Here is a 17,806-nt window from a genome sequence, read left to right on the forward strand (position 1 = left end):
ACATACTGCCCTTTCATTCAAATATTATTTTTTAAAAGATGTTAGTAGACAATATGCTAAGAAGAGATCTTTGTAGAATAAAGAGCAGAAAAATCCCCAGAATACCCTGAATGGAAAAGGTAGATACAAAGAACATTTAATGTGAAAAAGATAGAGTGAAGAAACTGAACCTTCTTCATACACAAAAATGACAGACTATGAAGTTTAGATTACAGATACTCAAATGTCTTCGCCTATGAGACTGAAATCCATGCACACATGTGTGAGAATGCATGCACACATCACATGCCAATATATTTGGAAATGTCAATTGATTAGCTTAGTTTTATTGAAAACTAAGAAACTAAACACAGTATTTTCAAGTTAATTTTTTTAATAACTTATAAGTAGAGGTTTAAACTAAACATTGGGGAAAGAGTCTCATGTTTATTCTACAAAAATCTCAACAATCTCACGTCAGGCATTAGGAACACTCTGGAATACTATCAATGAAACAAAGCATGATCTCCTTTTATTAGGGAACATACTAGCTCTAGTGAAAAGAGGATAAACAACAAAAGCACAAGATAGACTACAGCTTTTATGTAATAATTATCAATTGTACAGACCTTTGTAACAAACGTCTCAGGTTTCTAGAGCATTTGGGAGTAATTGGAACTAAGACAGCAGGGCACACAATCAATCAAAAAGGTAAGGAAGACAAACCATATTATTACTAGACTACTGCAATTGACAATCCTTTCAAATAATTCCAAAACAGTAACTTATGTCAAAGAATTGAAATATTTATTAATAGCAAAAGAACAGTGTAAAACTATCAAATCTTATCAAATACACATTTTGAAAAGAACTAACTGAGGATGAGTTGAAGCCATGGACAAAAGATTAGAGGAAATAGACCAAAATGGGAAAAATTTGAAGGGGAAAGAAAAATAGACAAAAGGGGAGAAACAGAAGTAGAGAAAAGGAAAGCGTATCACTTCAAATTTCACATTTGTATCTCGGAAGCCTAGGTTAAAGCTACATTACAGGAAAATAACTTAGATGTTGTTATCCCCTTGCAAGCAAGCCATTTCAACAACTGATATAACAACCCAACATTAAGCGTATCAGTTTTACTTTGACGATACACAGTGGTTTCGTTTGTGGTCAGTTCTTTACACCATGGTGTGCCTTTATCTACTTTACCCTTCCACTTTCATTTCCTAACTGCCTGAGAAGACTTTCCTGTTTTATTTCCCTGTCAATACTCTCTCTGAACCACAGCCCTATAATTGTCTCAAACACATAGAATGTTATCTTTACTATTATGTACGTGTAGACATAGTTCAACACTAATTATCACATACTTCTAGGAAAATGGCAATAAACTGCTAAGAAAGTGTCAGCTACAAATAGTTCAAACACATCTGAAGAAAAACCAGTTACTATAATGATGAAAATCCAAAATTTTCACAAAAGGTAAGGACTAAGGTATGACTAAGCTTTATCTCTGAAATAGATTTTATCTCTGAAACAGATGATACGAAAGTTCAACTACTTCATAAGACTGAACTCTTCTATTTCATCAATATTCTGTAATGACTCATAACTCTTCTGTAGAACATAAACATCCACCAACATTAAATTCTGATTATTCCTACACTATAGGTACAAGCTGTCCCAACTTTAGCATTAAAAAACAATGTCAGTGTTTCTAAGCCTCTTAAAGGGCTATCAGAACAACAACAAAAAAGGCATAGAGTAGTACCTTGAAGTTACATCATAATTGGCTAGATTTAAAAAATCAATCTTGCATTAGATTATACAACTAAATTTTCAAAATCAGTGTGACTTAAGGAAGGAATCCTTGTTCTTACCATTTGGTCCATGTAAGAAGCAAAGCACCAAAAGGCATCCACTTCATTTTCCATCACATATAAAAGAGGGGAAAGTAAGTCACTCATTCCTTGCACATATCCTAAGAAGAATACAAAGAATAATGTCTCTGAAAACTAAGTTTTATGTATCCTGTTACCCATATCACCACCATTTCACTGAAAATTAAATCTTTCCTTAGATCCAGAAGCTGATATTCACCAAGAAATATACAAGAAAGAGTATGGTAATAAGGTGAGAAAGACAACCTTTTATCGAACCAATGCTAACAACTGGGTTTAATTTAATCCATACTTTATGCTTAAAGCTGTCACCTTAACTACCCTTCTCCTGATGCTATTATAATCTCTCAACCATGACACTAATTACAGCCCTTGATTAAAAGAAAAACTGCAAAGTTAAGGAATCAGACCCCTCAATTAAAAACAAAGTGTGGTTTTGCTTTTCACCTCAATTACCTACTTCACAACTGAACTTCAGATTTAAACATGGATTCTTGAGCCAACAAAAGAACAAGAGGTCACACTAAGCCTTTTCATTTACACATTTTCAACTTTTGTACCCTTTGTACATTTGTTAAAATTGCATAAAGACTGACTTGAGAAGTCTGTGGAAAACATAATTTATTTGAAAACCAAAGCTCATATTTTTATTTACCAAAACCTACCTGCATCAAAGCCATTTAAATCATATATATATATATTAAAGGGAGACTGGATAGTTTGGCTACAAATACACAATTACTGGGGCCAGTGTTGTAGCCTAACAGTGTAAGCCTCCACCTGCAATATGGGCATCCCACACAGGCACTGGTTCAAGTCCCTGCTGTTCCACTGCCAATCCAGCTCCCCGCTAATGTGCCTGAGAAAGCAGCAGGCTGTGGCCTATATCCTTGGGCCGCTGCACCCACGTAGGAGACCCAGATGAAGTTCCTGCCTCCTAGCTCTGGCCTAACCCTCCCGGGTCACTGCAGCCATTTGGGTAGTGAACCAATGGATGGAAGATATTTCTCTCTCTCTCTTTGTATCTCCCTCTAACTCTGCCTTTTAAATAAGTAAATCTTCTTTTTAAAAAATACACAATCACACATCACTATGTTTTAGGAAGAAAACTTTTTGAAGTATTTATTAATTTATTTCAAAGGCAGAGAGAGAAAGAGAAAGTCTTCCATCTGCTGGTTTACTCCCCAAATGCCTGCACCATCCAGACCTGGGCCAGGCCAAAGCCAGGAGCTCTTCCAAGTCTCCCATGTCAGTGCAGGGGCCTAAGCACTTGGGCCATCTTTGGCTGCTTCCCCAGGCACATTACCAGGAAGTTGGATCGGAAGTGGAGCAGCTCAGACTTGAAACAGCACCCATATTGGATGTCTGGTGTCACAGGTGGCAACTTTACCCACTATACCACAATGCCAGCCCACATAGTATTTTGTGTATAAAAGAAACTTTTAAAATGACCCCAGAAAGCAGGTAAGCCCAAATCTGTTGAAAAAAATTAGATCAAACATACAATACAGAAAGGTACTTAAATCATATCAGGACCCCATTACAAATAAAGGTTTGGGTCAATTTATTCTTAGTCTCTGAGCTGTCATCCACTGCTGTAACTCTTCCCATGGCCCCATTAACCTCACTATGTCTACATTCTACCCTCCAGTGAAACATCTCTCTACTCATATTAGCATAAACAGACACCTGGGTTCCCATGGAGGACATCCAATATTATATTATCAAACAGTGAAATTAACAAGGCATTTAAAGAAAGAACTAGGGGTCCCAGTGTTGTGGTATATCAGGTAAAGCCACCTGCTATTGGCATCCTATACAGGTGCTAGTTCATGTTCAGCCGCTTCATGTCAGATCCAGCTCCCTGGTAATGGCCTGGGAGAAGCATAAGACAGCCCAAGGGTTTGGGCCCCAGCAACCCACATTGGAGACCTGGATGAAGCTCCTAGCACCTGGCTTCAGACTGGCTCAGCCCTGGCCATTGCAGACATCTGGGGAGTGAACTAGCAGATCTAAGAGCTCTTTCTATTTCTCCAACTTTCAAATAAATAAACCTTAAAAAAAAAAATGCTAGAAAAAGCAGCATATGACAAGGTATCTAAATATGAGCATGCCTGCAAATTTATGCAGATGGTTTCCTTTAAAATATACATTTATTTATTTATTTATTTGAAAGTCAGTGACTTTCAAAGAAGTCTTCGATCAGCTGGATCAATCCCCAAGTGGCTGCAATGGCCAGGGATGAGCCAGGCCAAAGGCAGGCACTTCATCTGGGTCTCCCACATTGGTGGCAGGTGTCCAAAGACTTGGACCATCTTCTGCTGTTTTCTCAGGCCACAAGCAGGGAGCTGGACAGAAAGTGGAGCAGACAGAACATGAACCAGCACCCAAGAGGCTGCTTTACCCACCATGCTACAATGCTGGCCCCTCTGCAGGTAGTTCCTAAAGTAATGCAAATGTTTAGCCAAAGATTAGGTAGGCTGAAAACAGACTAAACTGTTATCAGAACTTTCCTACTTGGTACTGACACAGTGAAATCAATGACAAATATAAAGGCTAAATAATTTAAGGCATGAAGGAAATCTAATCTGAACTCAACAAAGTACCAAAGAGTACTACTCTACTGGGTCTGACTGCACATATAGTCTATGACAGAAATATTTCAAAGTGTGCTACTCAAAGATCTAAAAGAACATTTCCTTGTCACAAAAGGTGCTTTATAATTAAGAAATTAACAAAAATTCCTAAGTAACTATTTTAATCATTTAAAAGTTTAGCTTTCACAAAGAGTCACTACCATATTTCTTTAAGTGCTAGCTGAAGAAAGTAGTCAAGTTCTTCATCTTTTCATTTCCATTAACATATTTTGTCTTGTGGGAGTTAATGTACAAATTCCTTTTAATTAAAGAAATATGAAAGCTGTTTAAATGAGCATTCAGTGACTCAGATTCTGTAGTAGTGCTGACTGATGTACATCTTAATCAGCTCTACTACAATTTCTGAAGCAGTTCCCTAAAATAATTTTCACAGCAAATTTGTTTTGGGAAAGAATGAGAAATGAACTACTAATCATCCCAATGTACACTTTCTTATATTGAAAAGAAAAATCTCATCTACATATAGGTCAATTTTCCAGGTAACTGAAGCTTATCTTTTAGAGTATCAAATTTAAAAAATAAATCTTGGGGTATAGAAATCATTTTAAAGAAACACTGGACAGTCTCTTAGCTTCTTACACACAGTATTTTGCATATAAATTTAACCTTTTATTGATTATCCAAATCATCATTATGAAAACACTATAAAAAAATAGACACTTCCCATAGATACTTTCTGAAGCACAGTGTCTGCACTCACTAACTACAAATCATTAAGTTCTTTCTGTTTTTGAGAATTTTTATGTCTTTCCTCACTACGAATGAGACTGTATCCAATGCAAATATACTGATACTTCACCTATGGGCTAAGAAACCACACAACTCAATGTAACGGAATCACCTCCAAGTCAGAGTAAATCTATAGCCTGGGCTGTTCTTTTATAAGTAAAGGACAAGAAATGTGAACCACCAGTTTTATAAAAACTGTCCTAGTCCTCATAAAGCCAGAGTAGAAACCTTGACTATGTTTCAAAGAACTAAAGTGCCTGCATAGAAAGAGTGAAGACAACGGAAATGGCAACTTATCGCACGAACTGATTTGAGACAGTGGGCCTGACTCCTACTATGAGATTATCCATGAATTCTTATCCCAGAAATTGCCACCTGAGAGAATGCAGTAATTCCTCTGGCTCCCCAGCATGATGGTGCCATTCCCTACAGGAAGTAAAATGGCAATGGACTGGAGTGCTGAAGGTGCAGAGGTAACAATGCCAGCTTGGAACAAAAACCTGGCTCCCTGCCACAAGGCCAATTATTTACTCCTTGTACTGCTCTGAATCCCTCTCTGAATTAATATAAACTTACTCATAAAGTAGGAATTACCTTCCTACTTCTTCAAAAGGCTGCTGTTAGAAAATAAAAATCAGATCAAGTACGACAGCACACTGCAACCTAAAAAACACTCTACCAATGTGCTTTCAATGATTCAATTTGAAGCTCACTGAAGGTGTGATAGACAGGACAGGCTATATTTTGCATTTTAAAGAGAACTCTTTCAACTTACTGTCACTAAAAAGGCTGATGCCTCAAGATCTACAACAGAATTTACATCTTCGCTAATTTATACATAGGAAACCAAGAAGAATTTACACAGACACAACAGTAAAGAAAATTAACCCCTAATTCAAGATTCATTGAGGTTTAATGTTGTAAATATCCAGTCACGTTCTCCTAAAGATGCCTGAAGCTTGGGACCAGCACAGTGGTGCAGTAGGTTAATCCTCCACCTACCGTGCCGGTATCCCATAGGGGTGCTGGTTCTAGTCCCAGCTGCTTCTCTTCCAGTCCAGCTCTCTGCTGTGGCCTGGGAAAGCAGAAGATGGCCCAAATCCTTGGGCCCCTGTACCCACATGGGAGACTTGGAAAAAGCACCTGGCTCCTGGCTTCAGATAGGCACAGCTCCGGCCGTGGCGGCCATTTGGGAAGCGAACCAGCAGAAGGAAGACCTCTCTCTGTCTCTCCCTCTCACTGTCTGTAACTTACCTCTCAAATAAATAAATAAAATCTTAAAAAAAAAAAATGCCCAAAGCTCTACTAAAGTCATCAGGAAAACATCTAATTATCCGCTAGTTGGGAGCCATTCACATGGTAGGTAACTCAGAAACTTTCCCATTATTTATACTTAAAGGTTGATGCTTAGGGAATATTTTGGTCCTTAAAAAAAAAAAATCTTTAAATTTTTCTTTCCCCTTAAAATATTTGTTCCTTAAGTTCACTTGCCCCTTAATATATTTTATCAATTTTTCCACTGCTTAGCATTCCTTCCCCATGCAATTTCCCATTCCCACCTCCAGTACCAGTTCTAACAACCTATTCTAGGTAGGAAGATTTACCAAGAAAAAAGTTCCACATGTCCTGTAATATCATCTGCACTGCTAGTCTAAGATATCAAATCAGTATTTTTCTTTAGAAGAGGAAGAGAACATCAAACAATGATTCTCAAACTTTCTCAGCTCATAACATCATAAAGATTTGGTAATTTTTACAAATCATTCCCAGTGCCAGCGCCACGGCTCACTAGGCTATTCCTCTGTCTGCGGCGCTGGCACACCAGGTTCTAGTCCCGGTTAGGGCGCCAGATTCTGTCCCAGCTGCCCCTCTTCCAGTCCAGCTCTCTGCTGTGGCCCGGGAAGGCAGTGGAGGATGGCCCAGGTCCTTGAGCCCTGCACCCGAGGGGAGACCAGGAGGAAGCACCTGGCTCCTGGCTTCAGATTGGCACAGCGCGCCAGCTGCAACGCACTGGCCATATCGGCCATTTGGGGAGGTGAACCAACGGAAAAAAGGAAGACCTTTCTCTGTCTCTCTCTCTCTCTCACTGTCTAACTCTGCCTGTCAAATTAATTAATTTAAAAAAATCATTCCTAGTTTCAAAGAAGTACCTATTATCTCCATGTTATCAAACAGAAAACAATAAGGATTCCCAATCCAAAAATCTGAAATACTCTGAAATTTTCAAAGTAAGAATCCCTTTGGATTTCAGATTAACAGATTAACAGATCAGGGATGCTCAACCAGTAAATTCTGTGCAAGTACTCCAAAATCAAAAAAACTCCAAAAACTATGAAATAATTCTGGCCCCAAGCACTTCAGATAAGGCATACTCAATCAGTATTTTTGGCCTATGAACTGAGCACCAGTTAGTTAGGAACTACACCATTTCTCAAACCTTGAATTCAACTGAACACTACTATCTTCATTTCCTGTTGCTCACTTATTTTCACACATACTTGTTTATCACAGCAAGGCCAATAATCCAGCTTTGCAAAGACAGAACTTCATCGAAAGGAGTGGGGAGAGATAATGCTAAAATGCTTAATTACTTCAGCTAGCTGTTCGTGCAATGTCCTAGAGATGCCATGGCAATCCTCTCAAAAATTTAAAATATCCCATAGTGCTCCAGTGAGGTCTGTTGTGGCAACTGAGGGTTCCTTGGTTGGAAAGCTTAGTCTTGAAAGTTTCTAACCCCTACTGCATAATTCCTATAAAAACTAGACCACAGGGGCTGGCTTTGTGGCATAGCTGGTTAAGCCATCACCTGTGACACTGGCATCCACCTCTGATCCAGCTCCCTGCTAATATGCCTGCAAAAGCCATGGAAGAGGGCTCAAGAGCTTACCCCTGCACCCATGTAAGACACCTGGATGAAGCTCTGGCTTCAGCCTGGGCCAGCCCTGGCCATAACAGGTATTTGTGGAGTGAACCAGAGTATGGAAGATCTCTCTGTGTCTCTCCCTCTGCCTATAGCTCTATCTTCCAAATAAAATAAATAAACATTTTAAGAGGCCACAGAACTATTACCTATGTCTAATTATTTAATAAATTTACATTCTAAATTAAATACATAAAAATCTTCAAAAATTAGGACTGCATAGGAGAACTTACCTAAATCAAAATCATACATACAGTAAGTCATCAAAATGTCATGAAGCAAAATCAATCCTGGATTATCTTGGCCTTCATAAAACTTGTTTGTTCGATCTGTTCTGTTAACATCTTTTTCTAAGGAGGAAAAGTCATCACATATTTGAGAACCTTTCAAAAAACAGATTCTTATAAAGCTCTTATATTAATAAGTATGAAATTACTTTTCATGTCAAATTTTACTTAATGAAAGAAAAAATTCATCAAATTCATTTCAAATATCCAATAAGGTAACATTTTTGGACAGACGTCAAAATAGAGTCTACTTCCATATGGAAAGATTTAGAAATACTATTATCTAAATATTGACATCTTTATTAGTTCACTACTGTAGAAACATTTTCACTTAATTAAAGGCAATACTAAGTAACAGTTCACATTAGTTAGCAACAAAAATGTCAATCTTTAATGCATGTGATAGGTAAGTAGTACTTGGAAACAGTAATTTAAAAAGCTACTATTCAATTAAGTATAATCAATGAAGTGTGTTTCATTCACAATTGATTCATGCCTTAAAAAGTATTATCAACTTATGTTCTATAACCATTAGGATATATTGTTTCCTGATTTTCACACATATACCATTAAGTTTAGATGTTGTTATAAACATCTAACACTGCTCAAACAGTAACTTCCCGAAATTAAACTCAAATTTGGGAACATCACCATGAGTATATCCAAAGTTGCATACACAATTAAATTTACAAACATTGATGCCTGCTAAGTACATCCTGTGTCAGACTCTATAACTGAAAGGGCATTCCCAAAAGAATCCTTCAGTAAATCAGGAATAAAGAAACTCAAAATGATTAATTTACACCAAAATCAATTGTGTTAATAAAAAGTTACAATTGTCCTCCTTCTACTAAACTGAATAATCTGAAAGCTTTCTTAAAACTCTCTATAGGGGAAAAAAAAAAAAAAGAAGAAGAAGAAAAACTCTCTATAGGGGCCGGCACCATGGTACAGTAGGTTAATCCACCTGCGGCGCCAGAATCCCATATGGGCACCAGCTCTAGTCCTGACTGCTCCACTTCCAATCCAGCTCCCTGCTGTGGCCTAGGAGAGCAGTGGAAGATAGCCCAAGTCCTTGGGCCCCTGCACCCACATGGGAGACCAGGAAGAAGCACCTGGCTCCTGACTTCAGATCAGCACAGCTCCAGCTGTTGCGGCCATTTGGAGAGTGAACCAACGGATGGAAGACCTTTCTCTCTGTCTCTCACTGTCTGTAACTCTACCTCTCAAATAAACAAAATCTTTTAAAAAAAAAAAAAAAGAAGAAGAAGAAGAAGAATGAGCTTCCCTCATCCAGGAAACTTAAAAAAAAAAAAAAACAAAAAAACCCTCTTCATAAACAGATGGTGAGGTATATTGCAACAGAGTAGAATCCAGCCATAGAAGGCATGATTTTAGATTCTGTAAAGGCATTTTTAGAAGTTATGGTTTTCTATTAATATACCTGACACCTGAATACTTTTAAAAGCTTATTTCTGTATCTAAAGAATTGTACATATATCTATTAAATAAACAACAACAAATAAAAATCACGCTATAAATATAAAATTTCAACTAAAAATGTCAAAATGTTTTATTATCATTTCATGGATAAGAAAGTATATAAGTTAATTTTTTTATTAACTCAGGCACATTTTATAGCCATAATGGCAATACAGATTATCTGTCTTAATAGGTCTATTAAACATAGTAAAAACTTGTTTGTACCTTCAACTATCAGTATTTCTTTTTATGTAGAGATTTAGTAATGATATGCCAAGAAGAAAAAAGCAAAGGGATCATAAAATTATATTACATAAGTATTTCTGGAAAGTATTACTAGAAAGAAAATGAATACTTAAGTGAAAAAAAAGTCTAAATTCAACTGTCCACCTAACTTGATAAATCTAAAAAAGAACAACACAGCCCTGATTTTATATTCTTCATCACTACCTTGATTTACCTCTGCCATTCACTCTCCCTATTCACATAACTAGTTTACATTTCCTATCTCCATAAGCCTCCATCTTCTCCTACTCCCACTTCTTAGCTCACAGATAAGGATCTTGCTTATTTCTGAGCAAATGTACACTATCCCAAGAGAACTTCAACATAACTGTATTTGAATCCATACAATCTCCCTTCTTGTCTTTCATTATGAGCTTGCATGATCATGGCTAAAACCAGCTCCTCTTCTTGTGCATGAGGTCCACTTCTTAGTGACTATCCCAGGGCTGTAGTTAATTCTTACCTAGTTGCTCTAGTAAGGCTTGTATCCCTTTCCAGATTTTTCCATGTCTACTGGACCTTTCCCATGGCATTCCACCATAAGATTGTTTTTAGCTTTACTTTTCCCTCTAATTTATTGCTCCCATTTGCCCTTCATCTGTTCAGAGCAAAACTTCATCTGTTGAGAGCTCTACATATTGTCTCCAAGTCTTCTCCTTCCATTTCTTCTTGAATTTACCCCACGCAGATTATCACTAATCCACCCAAATTCCTCCTGTAATCAAAATTTCAGTACCCTATGCAATGGTTAATCCAAGTTTTCATCTTACTTGACAACCCAGTCACCATTCACTTTTCTTCTTCTAAGACATCAAAATTCTCATGTTTTTCTTCTAGCTTTTTTTTCCAGTCTATTCTGCTGATTTCTCTTACTTTTTCATACATATAAACTGAATTATCTTGTGAGCCAATTCTTGGAATTTTTCCAAGTATTCTATTTCCTTGACAATTGTATTTAGTTTCAGCACCATTTATTACCTAAATTCCAGCCTTATATATCCACCTCCTATTCTACATATTAACTTACAAACATACAACATGCATCTCAAAACTACTGTCTAAAACTGAATTCCAAATGTGTCCTCCCAAACTTTCTTCCCTGTTTTCTCATCTCACTTAAAAAAAAAAAAAAAAAAAAAAGGCCGGTGCTGTGGCTTAACAGGCTAATCCTCCACCTTGCGGCGCCGGCACACCGGGTTCTAGTCCCGGTTGGGGCGCCGGATTCTGTCCCGGTTGCCCCTCTTCCAGGCCAGCTCTCTGCTGTGGCCCAGGAAGGCAGTGGAGGATGGCCCAAGTCCTTGGGCCCTGCACCCGCATGGGAGACCAGGAGAAGCTCCTGGCTCCTGGCTTCGGATCAGCACAATGTGCTGGCCGCAGCGGCCATTGGAGGGTGAACCAACGGCAAAAAGGAAGACCTTTCTCTCTGTCTCTCTCTCTCACTATCCACTCTGCCTGTTTTAAAAAAAAAAAAAAAAAAAAAAAAAAAAAAAAAAAAAAAACTCCACTGCTCCAGTTGCTCACCCTAAAAACCTAGGTGTTATTCTCAAGTCTTTGCTTCCCTGACACTGATATATCAGTTAAGCCTTCAAAACACAAACAGAAACCAACACTCAGTTCCCCAGTCCAATTCATTCCAATCTACCCTAACTCCATCCTATCCAAACTATTCCCTTGCTCTTTAAACACACAGATTCTGAGGCAGAAACAAGTCTAGACACTGCTGTTCCTCTCTGCCCAGAATGTCCTTCACCCAGATAGCTGCAAGGCATTTACTTCCTGCTTCTTCAAGTATTTACTCAAATCTCACTCACTCAACTGCTAGCTCTCTCTACCCAAACTCATTGTAGCCACACATGCCTCCATTTTGTACTTCAAACAAGCAAAGGGCATAGGGCAAATATGTTTTTTGTTTTGATTTTTCTTTTTTTTTTTTTTTTTTTTTTACTTAGATTGCCTTTCATCTATGTCTGTACAGCTCATACTTTCTTTCCCTTTTCAAATTCCTACTCAAATGCCATTGCTCAGTAAAATCCTTCCACGGTTGCACAAGTAAAAATTCTTTAGTATTGCATATAAACTTCCTAATACTCTTCCTTGTCTTATTTTTCTATTTAGCACTTATCACTAACATATCACATATGTTACTTACTTATATTGTTTACTGTCTGTTCTTCCCCACAGGAATGGAATCTCCTTGAGGACAAGGATTTTGCCTGTTTTGTTCACTGGTGAATCCCCAATGCCTAGAGGAGAGCCTAGTACATAATATGCACTAAGTAAATATTTATTGAATGAGTGAATGTATGAATGATTAAAATAATCAAAATAATCAGTGTGATTTTCAAAAAGATTCTCAAGGTGATTCTGGTGTTCACCAAAGTTAGAAGCCACTGCCCCAAAGACTGGAGCTCCTAGGCCTTTTTAACTGCCTCTCATTTTTCACCTAAATGTCATCTTCCAGGGCCAGCGCGTGGCTCAGTTGGTTAATCCTCCACCTCCTGCGCCAGCATCCCATATGGGCACCAGTTCTAGTCCCGGTTGTTCCTCTTCCAGTCCAGCTCTCTGCTGTGGCCCAGGAGGGTAGTGGAGGATGGCCCAAGTGCTTGGGGCCATGCACCTGCATGCAAGACCAGGAGGAAGCACCTGGCTCCTGGCTTCATATCGGCGCAGCACCGGCTGTAGCAGCCATTTGGGAAGTGAACCAATGGAAGGAAGACCTTTCTCTCTGTCTCTCTCACTGTCTATAACTCTACCTGTCAAATTTTTTAAAAAAATTTGACTTAAAAAAATTCATCTTCCCATGAATACTGATTCTGATAATACTCAAATTTGTATCTCCTATCAGACCACTATGAACTAGCTACTTGAAATATCATTTGTATGTCTCACCTTAAGGTATATATATCTAACACTGAATTCAAGTTTGTCATACCCCACTCTCCTTATCTCAGGAAGTGGCACCACCAACGGCCAATTTCTAAAGTTAAGAAAACTGAGTCCTATTCTTGACTTCTCCTTCCCTCTTCATCCCCCACATTTAATACATCAGAAAATTTTATCAACTGTATCACAAGATACAGATCAAATCCATCTATTCCTCTGGATGTCTACTACCATCACTTCTTGCTTGGACTTTTACTACCTATCAACTGGTAACCCTATCCCTACTCTTACATTGATTCAATCCAATTCCAAAAAGCGAAAAAAAAAAAAAAAAGATTTTAAAATATAAGATATTTTGTTTTAAAATGCTCCAATAGTTTCTTACCTTGATATGACATATGAGGTCTAAGTTTAATATGTAGTTTTTGGTTTTTGTAAAGTGAATTGATACTTAAAAAAGGGGGGGGGGGGAAGGGCTTTTGTTAATAATTCCCAAAAGATATTTTAGGTAAAGTATTAAAGAAAAAGGATATTGGAATAAGCATCACCGCACTGCCTGGGACATGAACAGCCTATATCAGAGTTAGATTCAAGCTTCAGCTGTATATCTAATTCCACTAATTGGAATTTACCAATGTGCACACTGGGAGGCAGAAGCTAATGGCTCATGCATGTGGGTCCCTACTACCCACATGGGAGACCCAGAATGAGTTCCCAGATTTGCCCTAGCCCAGCCCTGGCTCCTGCTGCTATTTCAGAATCCAGCAAACTGACCTTGGGGGCCGGTGCTGTGAGTACAGCTGCTGCCTGCAATGCCAGCATCCCATACGGGCGCTAGTTCAAGTCCCGGATGCTCTACTTCCTATCCAGCTCTCTGCAATGGCCTGGGAAAGCAGTAGAAGACGGCCCAAGTCCTTGGACCCCTGCACCCGCATGGGAGACCCAGAAGTAGCTCCTGTTCCTGGCTTTGGATTAGAGCAGCTCTAGCCGTTGCAGCCATCTGGGGAGTGAACCAACAGAAGGAAGACCTTTCTCTATCTCTCCCTCCCACTCTGTAACTCTCTCTCTCAAATAAATAAAATCTTTTTAAAAAATCATACTATGAGGGGCCAGCACTGTTGCTCACTTGGTTAATAATCCGCCTGCGGCACCGGCATCCCATATGGGCACCGGGTTCTAGTCCCGGTTGCTCCTCTTCCAGTCCAGTTCTCTGCTGTGGCCCAGGAGGGCAGTGGAGGATGGCCCAGGTGCTTGGGCCCTGCACCCACATGGGAGACCAGGAAGAAGCACCTGGCTCCTGGCTTCGTATCGGCACAGCGCCAGCCGTAGCAGCCATTTGGGGAGTGAACCAACAGAAGGAAGACCTTTCTCTCTCTCTCTGTTTATAACTCTACCTGTCAAATAAATTTAAAAAAAAATTAAACTATGCAGTGTTAAAATATCTAGGTATATTTTAGTAGGCTCCTGGAAATAATGAGAACAGGACATAAGAAAAGCTAAGACCACAGTCCTCATCACTGTTGCATTATCATTTTTCCCACTGAAACTGAAAATAGCAAGGAGCCTCAGCTGTTAGCTTTTAGCTAATTACGTGACTCAGGACCTCCAACCTTTTGGCTTAACCAGAGGAAGAACACAGTTTATTCTGGTATAACTTATTTTCCAGAAAATTTTTTCAACCAAAAGTACTATTGCTAAAAATATCTCACTAATGGTCTTTACATTTACAAATGCTAACTAAACAGTATGCTATTCTGGGCTTCCTAAAGACAATTTTAGAAAAGTCTTTCTTCCACGGGAGGGTGGTAGTAGCCTGGCATTGGCAGCAACACAACCTTCTATCCTTATTTATGAAACTGTACATATACAAATCTAAACACAAGAATTTCAAAAGAAGTTCCATTGCTATCCAGTTACCCTGAAATTTATAAGCAATTTTATTTATTTATTTTTTTTTTGGACAGACAGAGTGGACAGTGAGAGACAGACAGAGAGAAAGGTCTTCCTTTTGCCGTTGGTTCACCCTCCAATGGCCGCCGCGGTAGGCACGCTGCGGCCGGCGCACCGCGCTGATCCGATGGCAGGAGCCAGGTCCTTCTCCTGGTCTCCCATGGGGTGCAGGGCCCAAGCACTTGGGCCATCCTCCACTGCACTCCCTGGCCACAGCAGAGAGCTGGCCTGGAAGAGGGGCAACCGGGACAGGATCGGTGCCCCGAGCGGGACTAGAACCCGGTGTGCCGGCGCCGCAAGGCGGAGGATTAGCCTAGTGAGCCACGGCGCCGGCATAAGCAGACAATTTAATAAGATAGTTAAATGCATTAAAACTGGGCTCTGCACTTAACCGTGTGACCTTGAACACACACAGTGGATACACTGATACTCTCGACACTTCAGTTTTCTCATCTGTAAAATGGAGATTATAAAACTTATCAGGTACACACATACAGCAATAAATATGCATCCTTCAATAATTCATACCAACCTATTCTTTATCTCCAGACACAAGTCAGTACTGCCAATATGAAAATAAGCCCAAAGTTTTTATGATAAATTCCTATCAAGCACCTCTAATTTTTAGAGAATAGTTATTCCCAATGAACAGTTATTCTATTTTCAAATACTAACAAAAAATGCTATGTAAAGTCCTTAATTTTAAAAATGAAATACAAGTACATTTAGAGAAACCAAAGCCTATTAGCCATAATTATCTCTGCGTGACCTAAATGTTTTCTTCCTCTCCCTATTTCTAACTTTTCTATATAAACACAAATTGTTTTTATAAGAAAATATTGAAAGTTATCTTATGAAACTAATTTAACAAGCAAATAAAGTCAAACAACACATTATGAAGCTGAAAATTAAGTAAATCAGCACTTACAAAGTTACTGATGACTTCATATGCCTACTAGAAGAGGAATACCCAAGAACACTGAGTGCACATTACAATGTACTTCCCGATTCTGATTGCTCTTTTGAGCCCAAATACTACTGCATGTATCTTCACTCCTCTAATGCAATCAGTCTCAATGTAAGCCCCCTCACATTTTCAAAGTTGTCAAGAAAAAATTACCGATAAGACTTCTATAATCTCTTAACCTCGAATTTCTCTTCTCTTGTTCCTCACTGACAGATTTCCACTGCAGTTTCATCCTGAAGTATTCATCACTATAGAAAACAATTTTATGCCAAAAAGTTACTTAAAAATTCTGTAGGAAAATCCAATTAAAGTTTAAAAATATTAAAAGTAAACAGTATATCAAAGCATTTATAATGACAGTGTGATGTAAGTTTATAAACATGGTAGTGAAATGTTTGAAGTTACAGTAAGCGAGTGAAAACAAAAGGAAAAATAGCCTTAGGCTGTCACAAAGTTTATGTGATAAATTTTTCTATAATGATTTTAGGTATGCTTTTAAGGAAAGCATCTCAATTCTTAATCATTCTAAAATAATTTGTCATTAAATACTTTAAGCACTAAATCTTAATTATAAATATTAATCTAAATGACTTTTTAAAGAAAATGTGGCGTTAAGAGTTTCATTTTCCAACCAGTTTATAGTGAAAACTTGCTAATGTGAAAATATCTTCAAACAGACTGGGATTATCATAGAACTGAAACATACACGTAATGACTGGGTAACTTTAAATCAGAAGTTTACTGACAATTAAGAAAAAGAATAAGTGAACCTGCAAAGGTATTTTTTTTTTCAAGTCTGCGAAAAAAACTAAAATAGAATCACTTTTCCAAGAAAAAATATTCAGTTTATGTTACAAAAACACAAGGAAAATATTTTAAAGGCAATTAACCTAACCAAACATTTATCAATTTTATAATCTCCTAATAAATTGGAAAATAAATATATAGATATACATTTTAAAATATATGTCTAAATAAAGTTACTCAAAAGGCTTACACAAAGCTGCAACAGGAGGACTTGAACTGTTTTGTTTTGTTTTGTTTTACTATCTTTTTACATATTCACCAACACACTACAATGCAGTGTTTCTGTTCTAAAATAATTACAGTGTTTAAAATTTTAAAAATAAAACAATGGGGGCCAGCGCTGTGGATCACCACTGCCTGTAGTGCCAGCATCCCATATGGGCATCGATTCAAGACCCGGCTGCTCCACTTCCAATCAGCTCTCTGCTATGTCCTGGGAAAGCAGTAGAAGATAGCCCAAGTCCTTGGGCCCCTGCACCCCTAAAGGAGACCTAGAAGAAGCTCCTGGCTACCAGCTTCAGCCATTGCGGCCATTAGGGAAGTGAACCAGTGGATGGAAGACTTTTTCTCTCTCTGTCTGCGATGGCCTCTCTAACTCTGCCTTTCAGATAAATAAATCTTCAAAAATTAAAAAAAAAAAAAAAATTCCTATCCCCTAGTCTATTCTAAATCCTCATCTAGAAACCCTATACTAATGTATATGCGTGGGTAACTCGAGTTTCTTTGATGCACACATAAAAGGCCATTAACTTACGTTTTTTGTTTTTGTAATTGAGTTCTTTCCTCCTTGGTACTGTCCCAAGGAAAATAACCGAGAAGAAATTTCCATGCTTGTTTTCTCAATGCATGACTAAGTCCCTGAAGAAAGCACACATATTAAAACATATCAGTAAAAAAGAACGGAATGAAGTTCATAAAACTTGCCTCTAAACAAGAAAACTAGTATTTTAAGAGGTTGT

At 38.3% G+C, this 17,806-nt stretch overlaps 1 protein-coding gene across 1 annotated transcript in view; it reads right to left on the reverse strand.

Annotated features, from left to right (window-relative positions):
- TBC1D15 (TBC1 domain family member 15) overlaps positions 1 to 17,806 on the reverse strand; it is a 75,281-nt gene that overhangs the window by 10,723 nt on the left and 46,752 nt on the right. Inside the window, exons 9-12 of the mRNA XM_062203217.1 lie at positions 17,602 to 17,705; positions 16,194 to 16,288; positions 8,420 to 8,536; positions 1,860 to 1,960 (exon numbers count right to left, since the gene is read on the reverse strand). Of these exons, the coding sequence (XP_062059201.1) occupies positions 1,860 to 1,960; positions 8,420 to 8,536; positions 16,194 to 16,288; positions 17,602 to 17,705 (417 nt within the window). The remainder of the gene's footprint in view (positions 1 to 1,859; positions 1,961 to 8,419; positions 8,537 to 16,193; positions 16,289 to 17,601; positions 17,706 to 17,806) is intronic.

Source organism: Lepus europaeus, chromosome 10 (assembly GCF_033115175.1).
Source record: "Lepus europaeus isolate LE1 chromosome 10, mLepTim1.pri, whole genome shotgun sequence".
NCBI classification, from domain to species: Eukaryota; Metazoa; Chordata; class Mammalia; order Lagomorpha; family Leporidae; genus Lepus; species Lepus europaeus.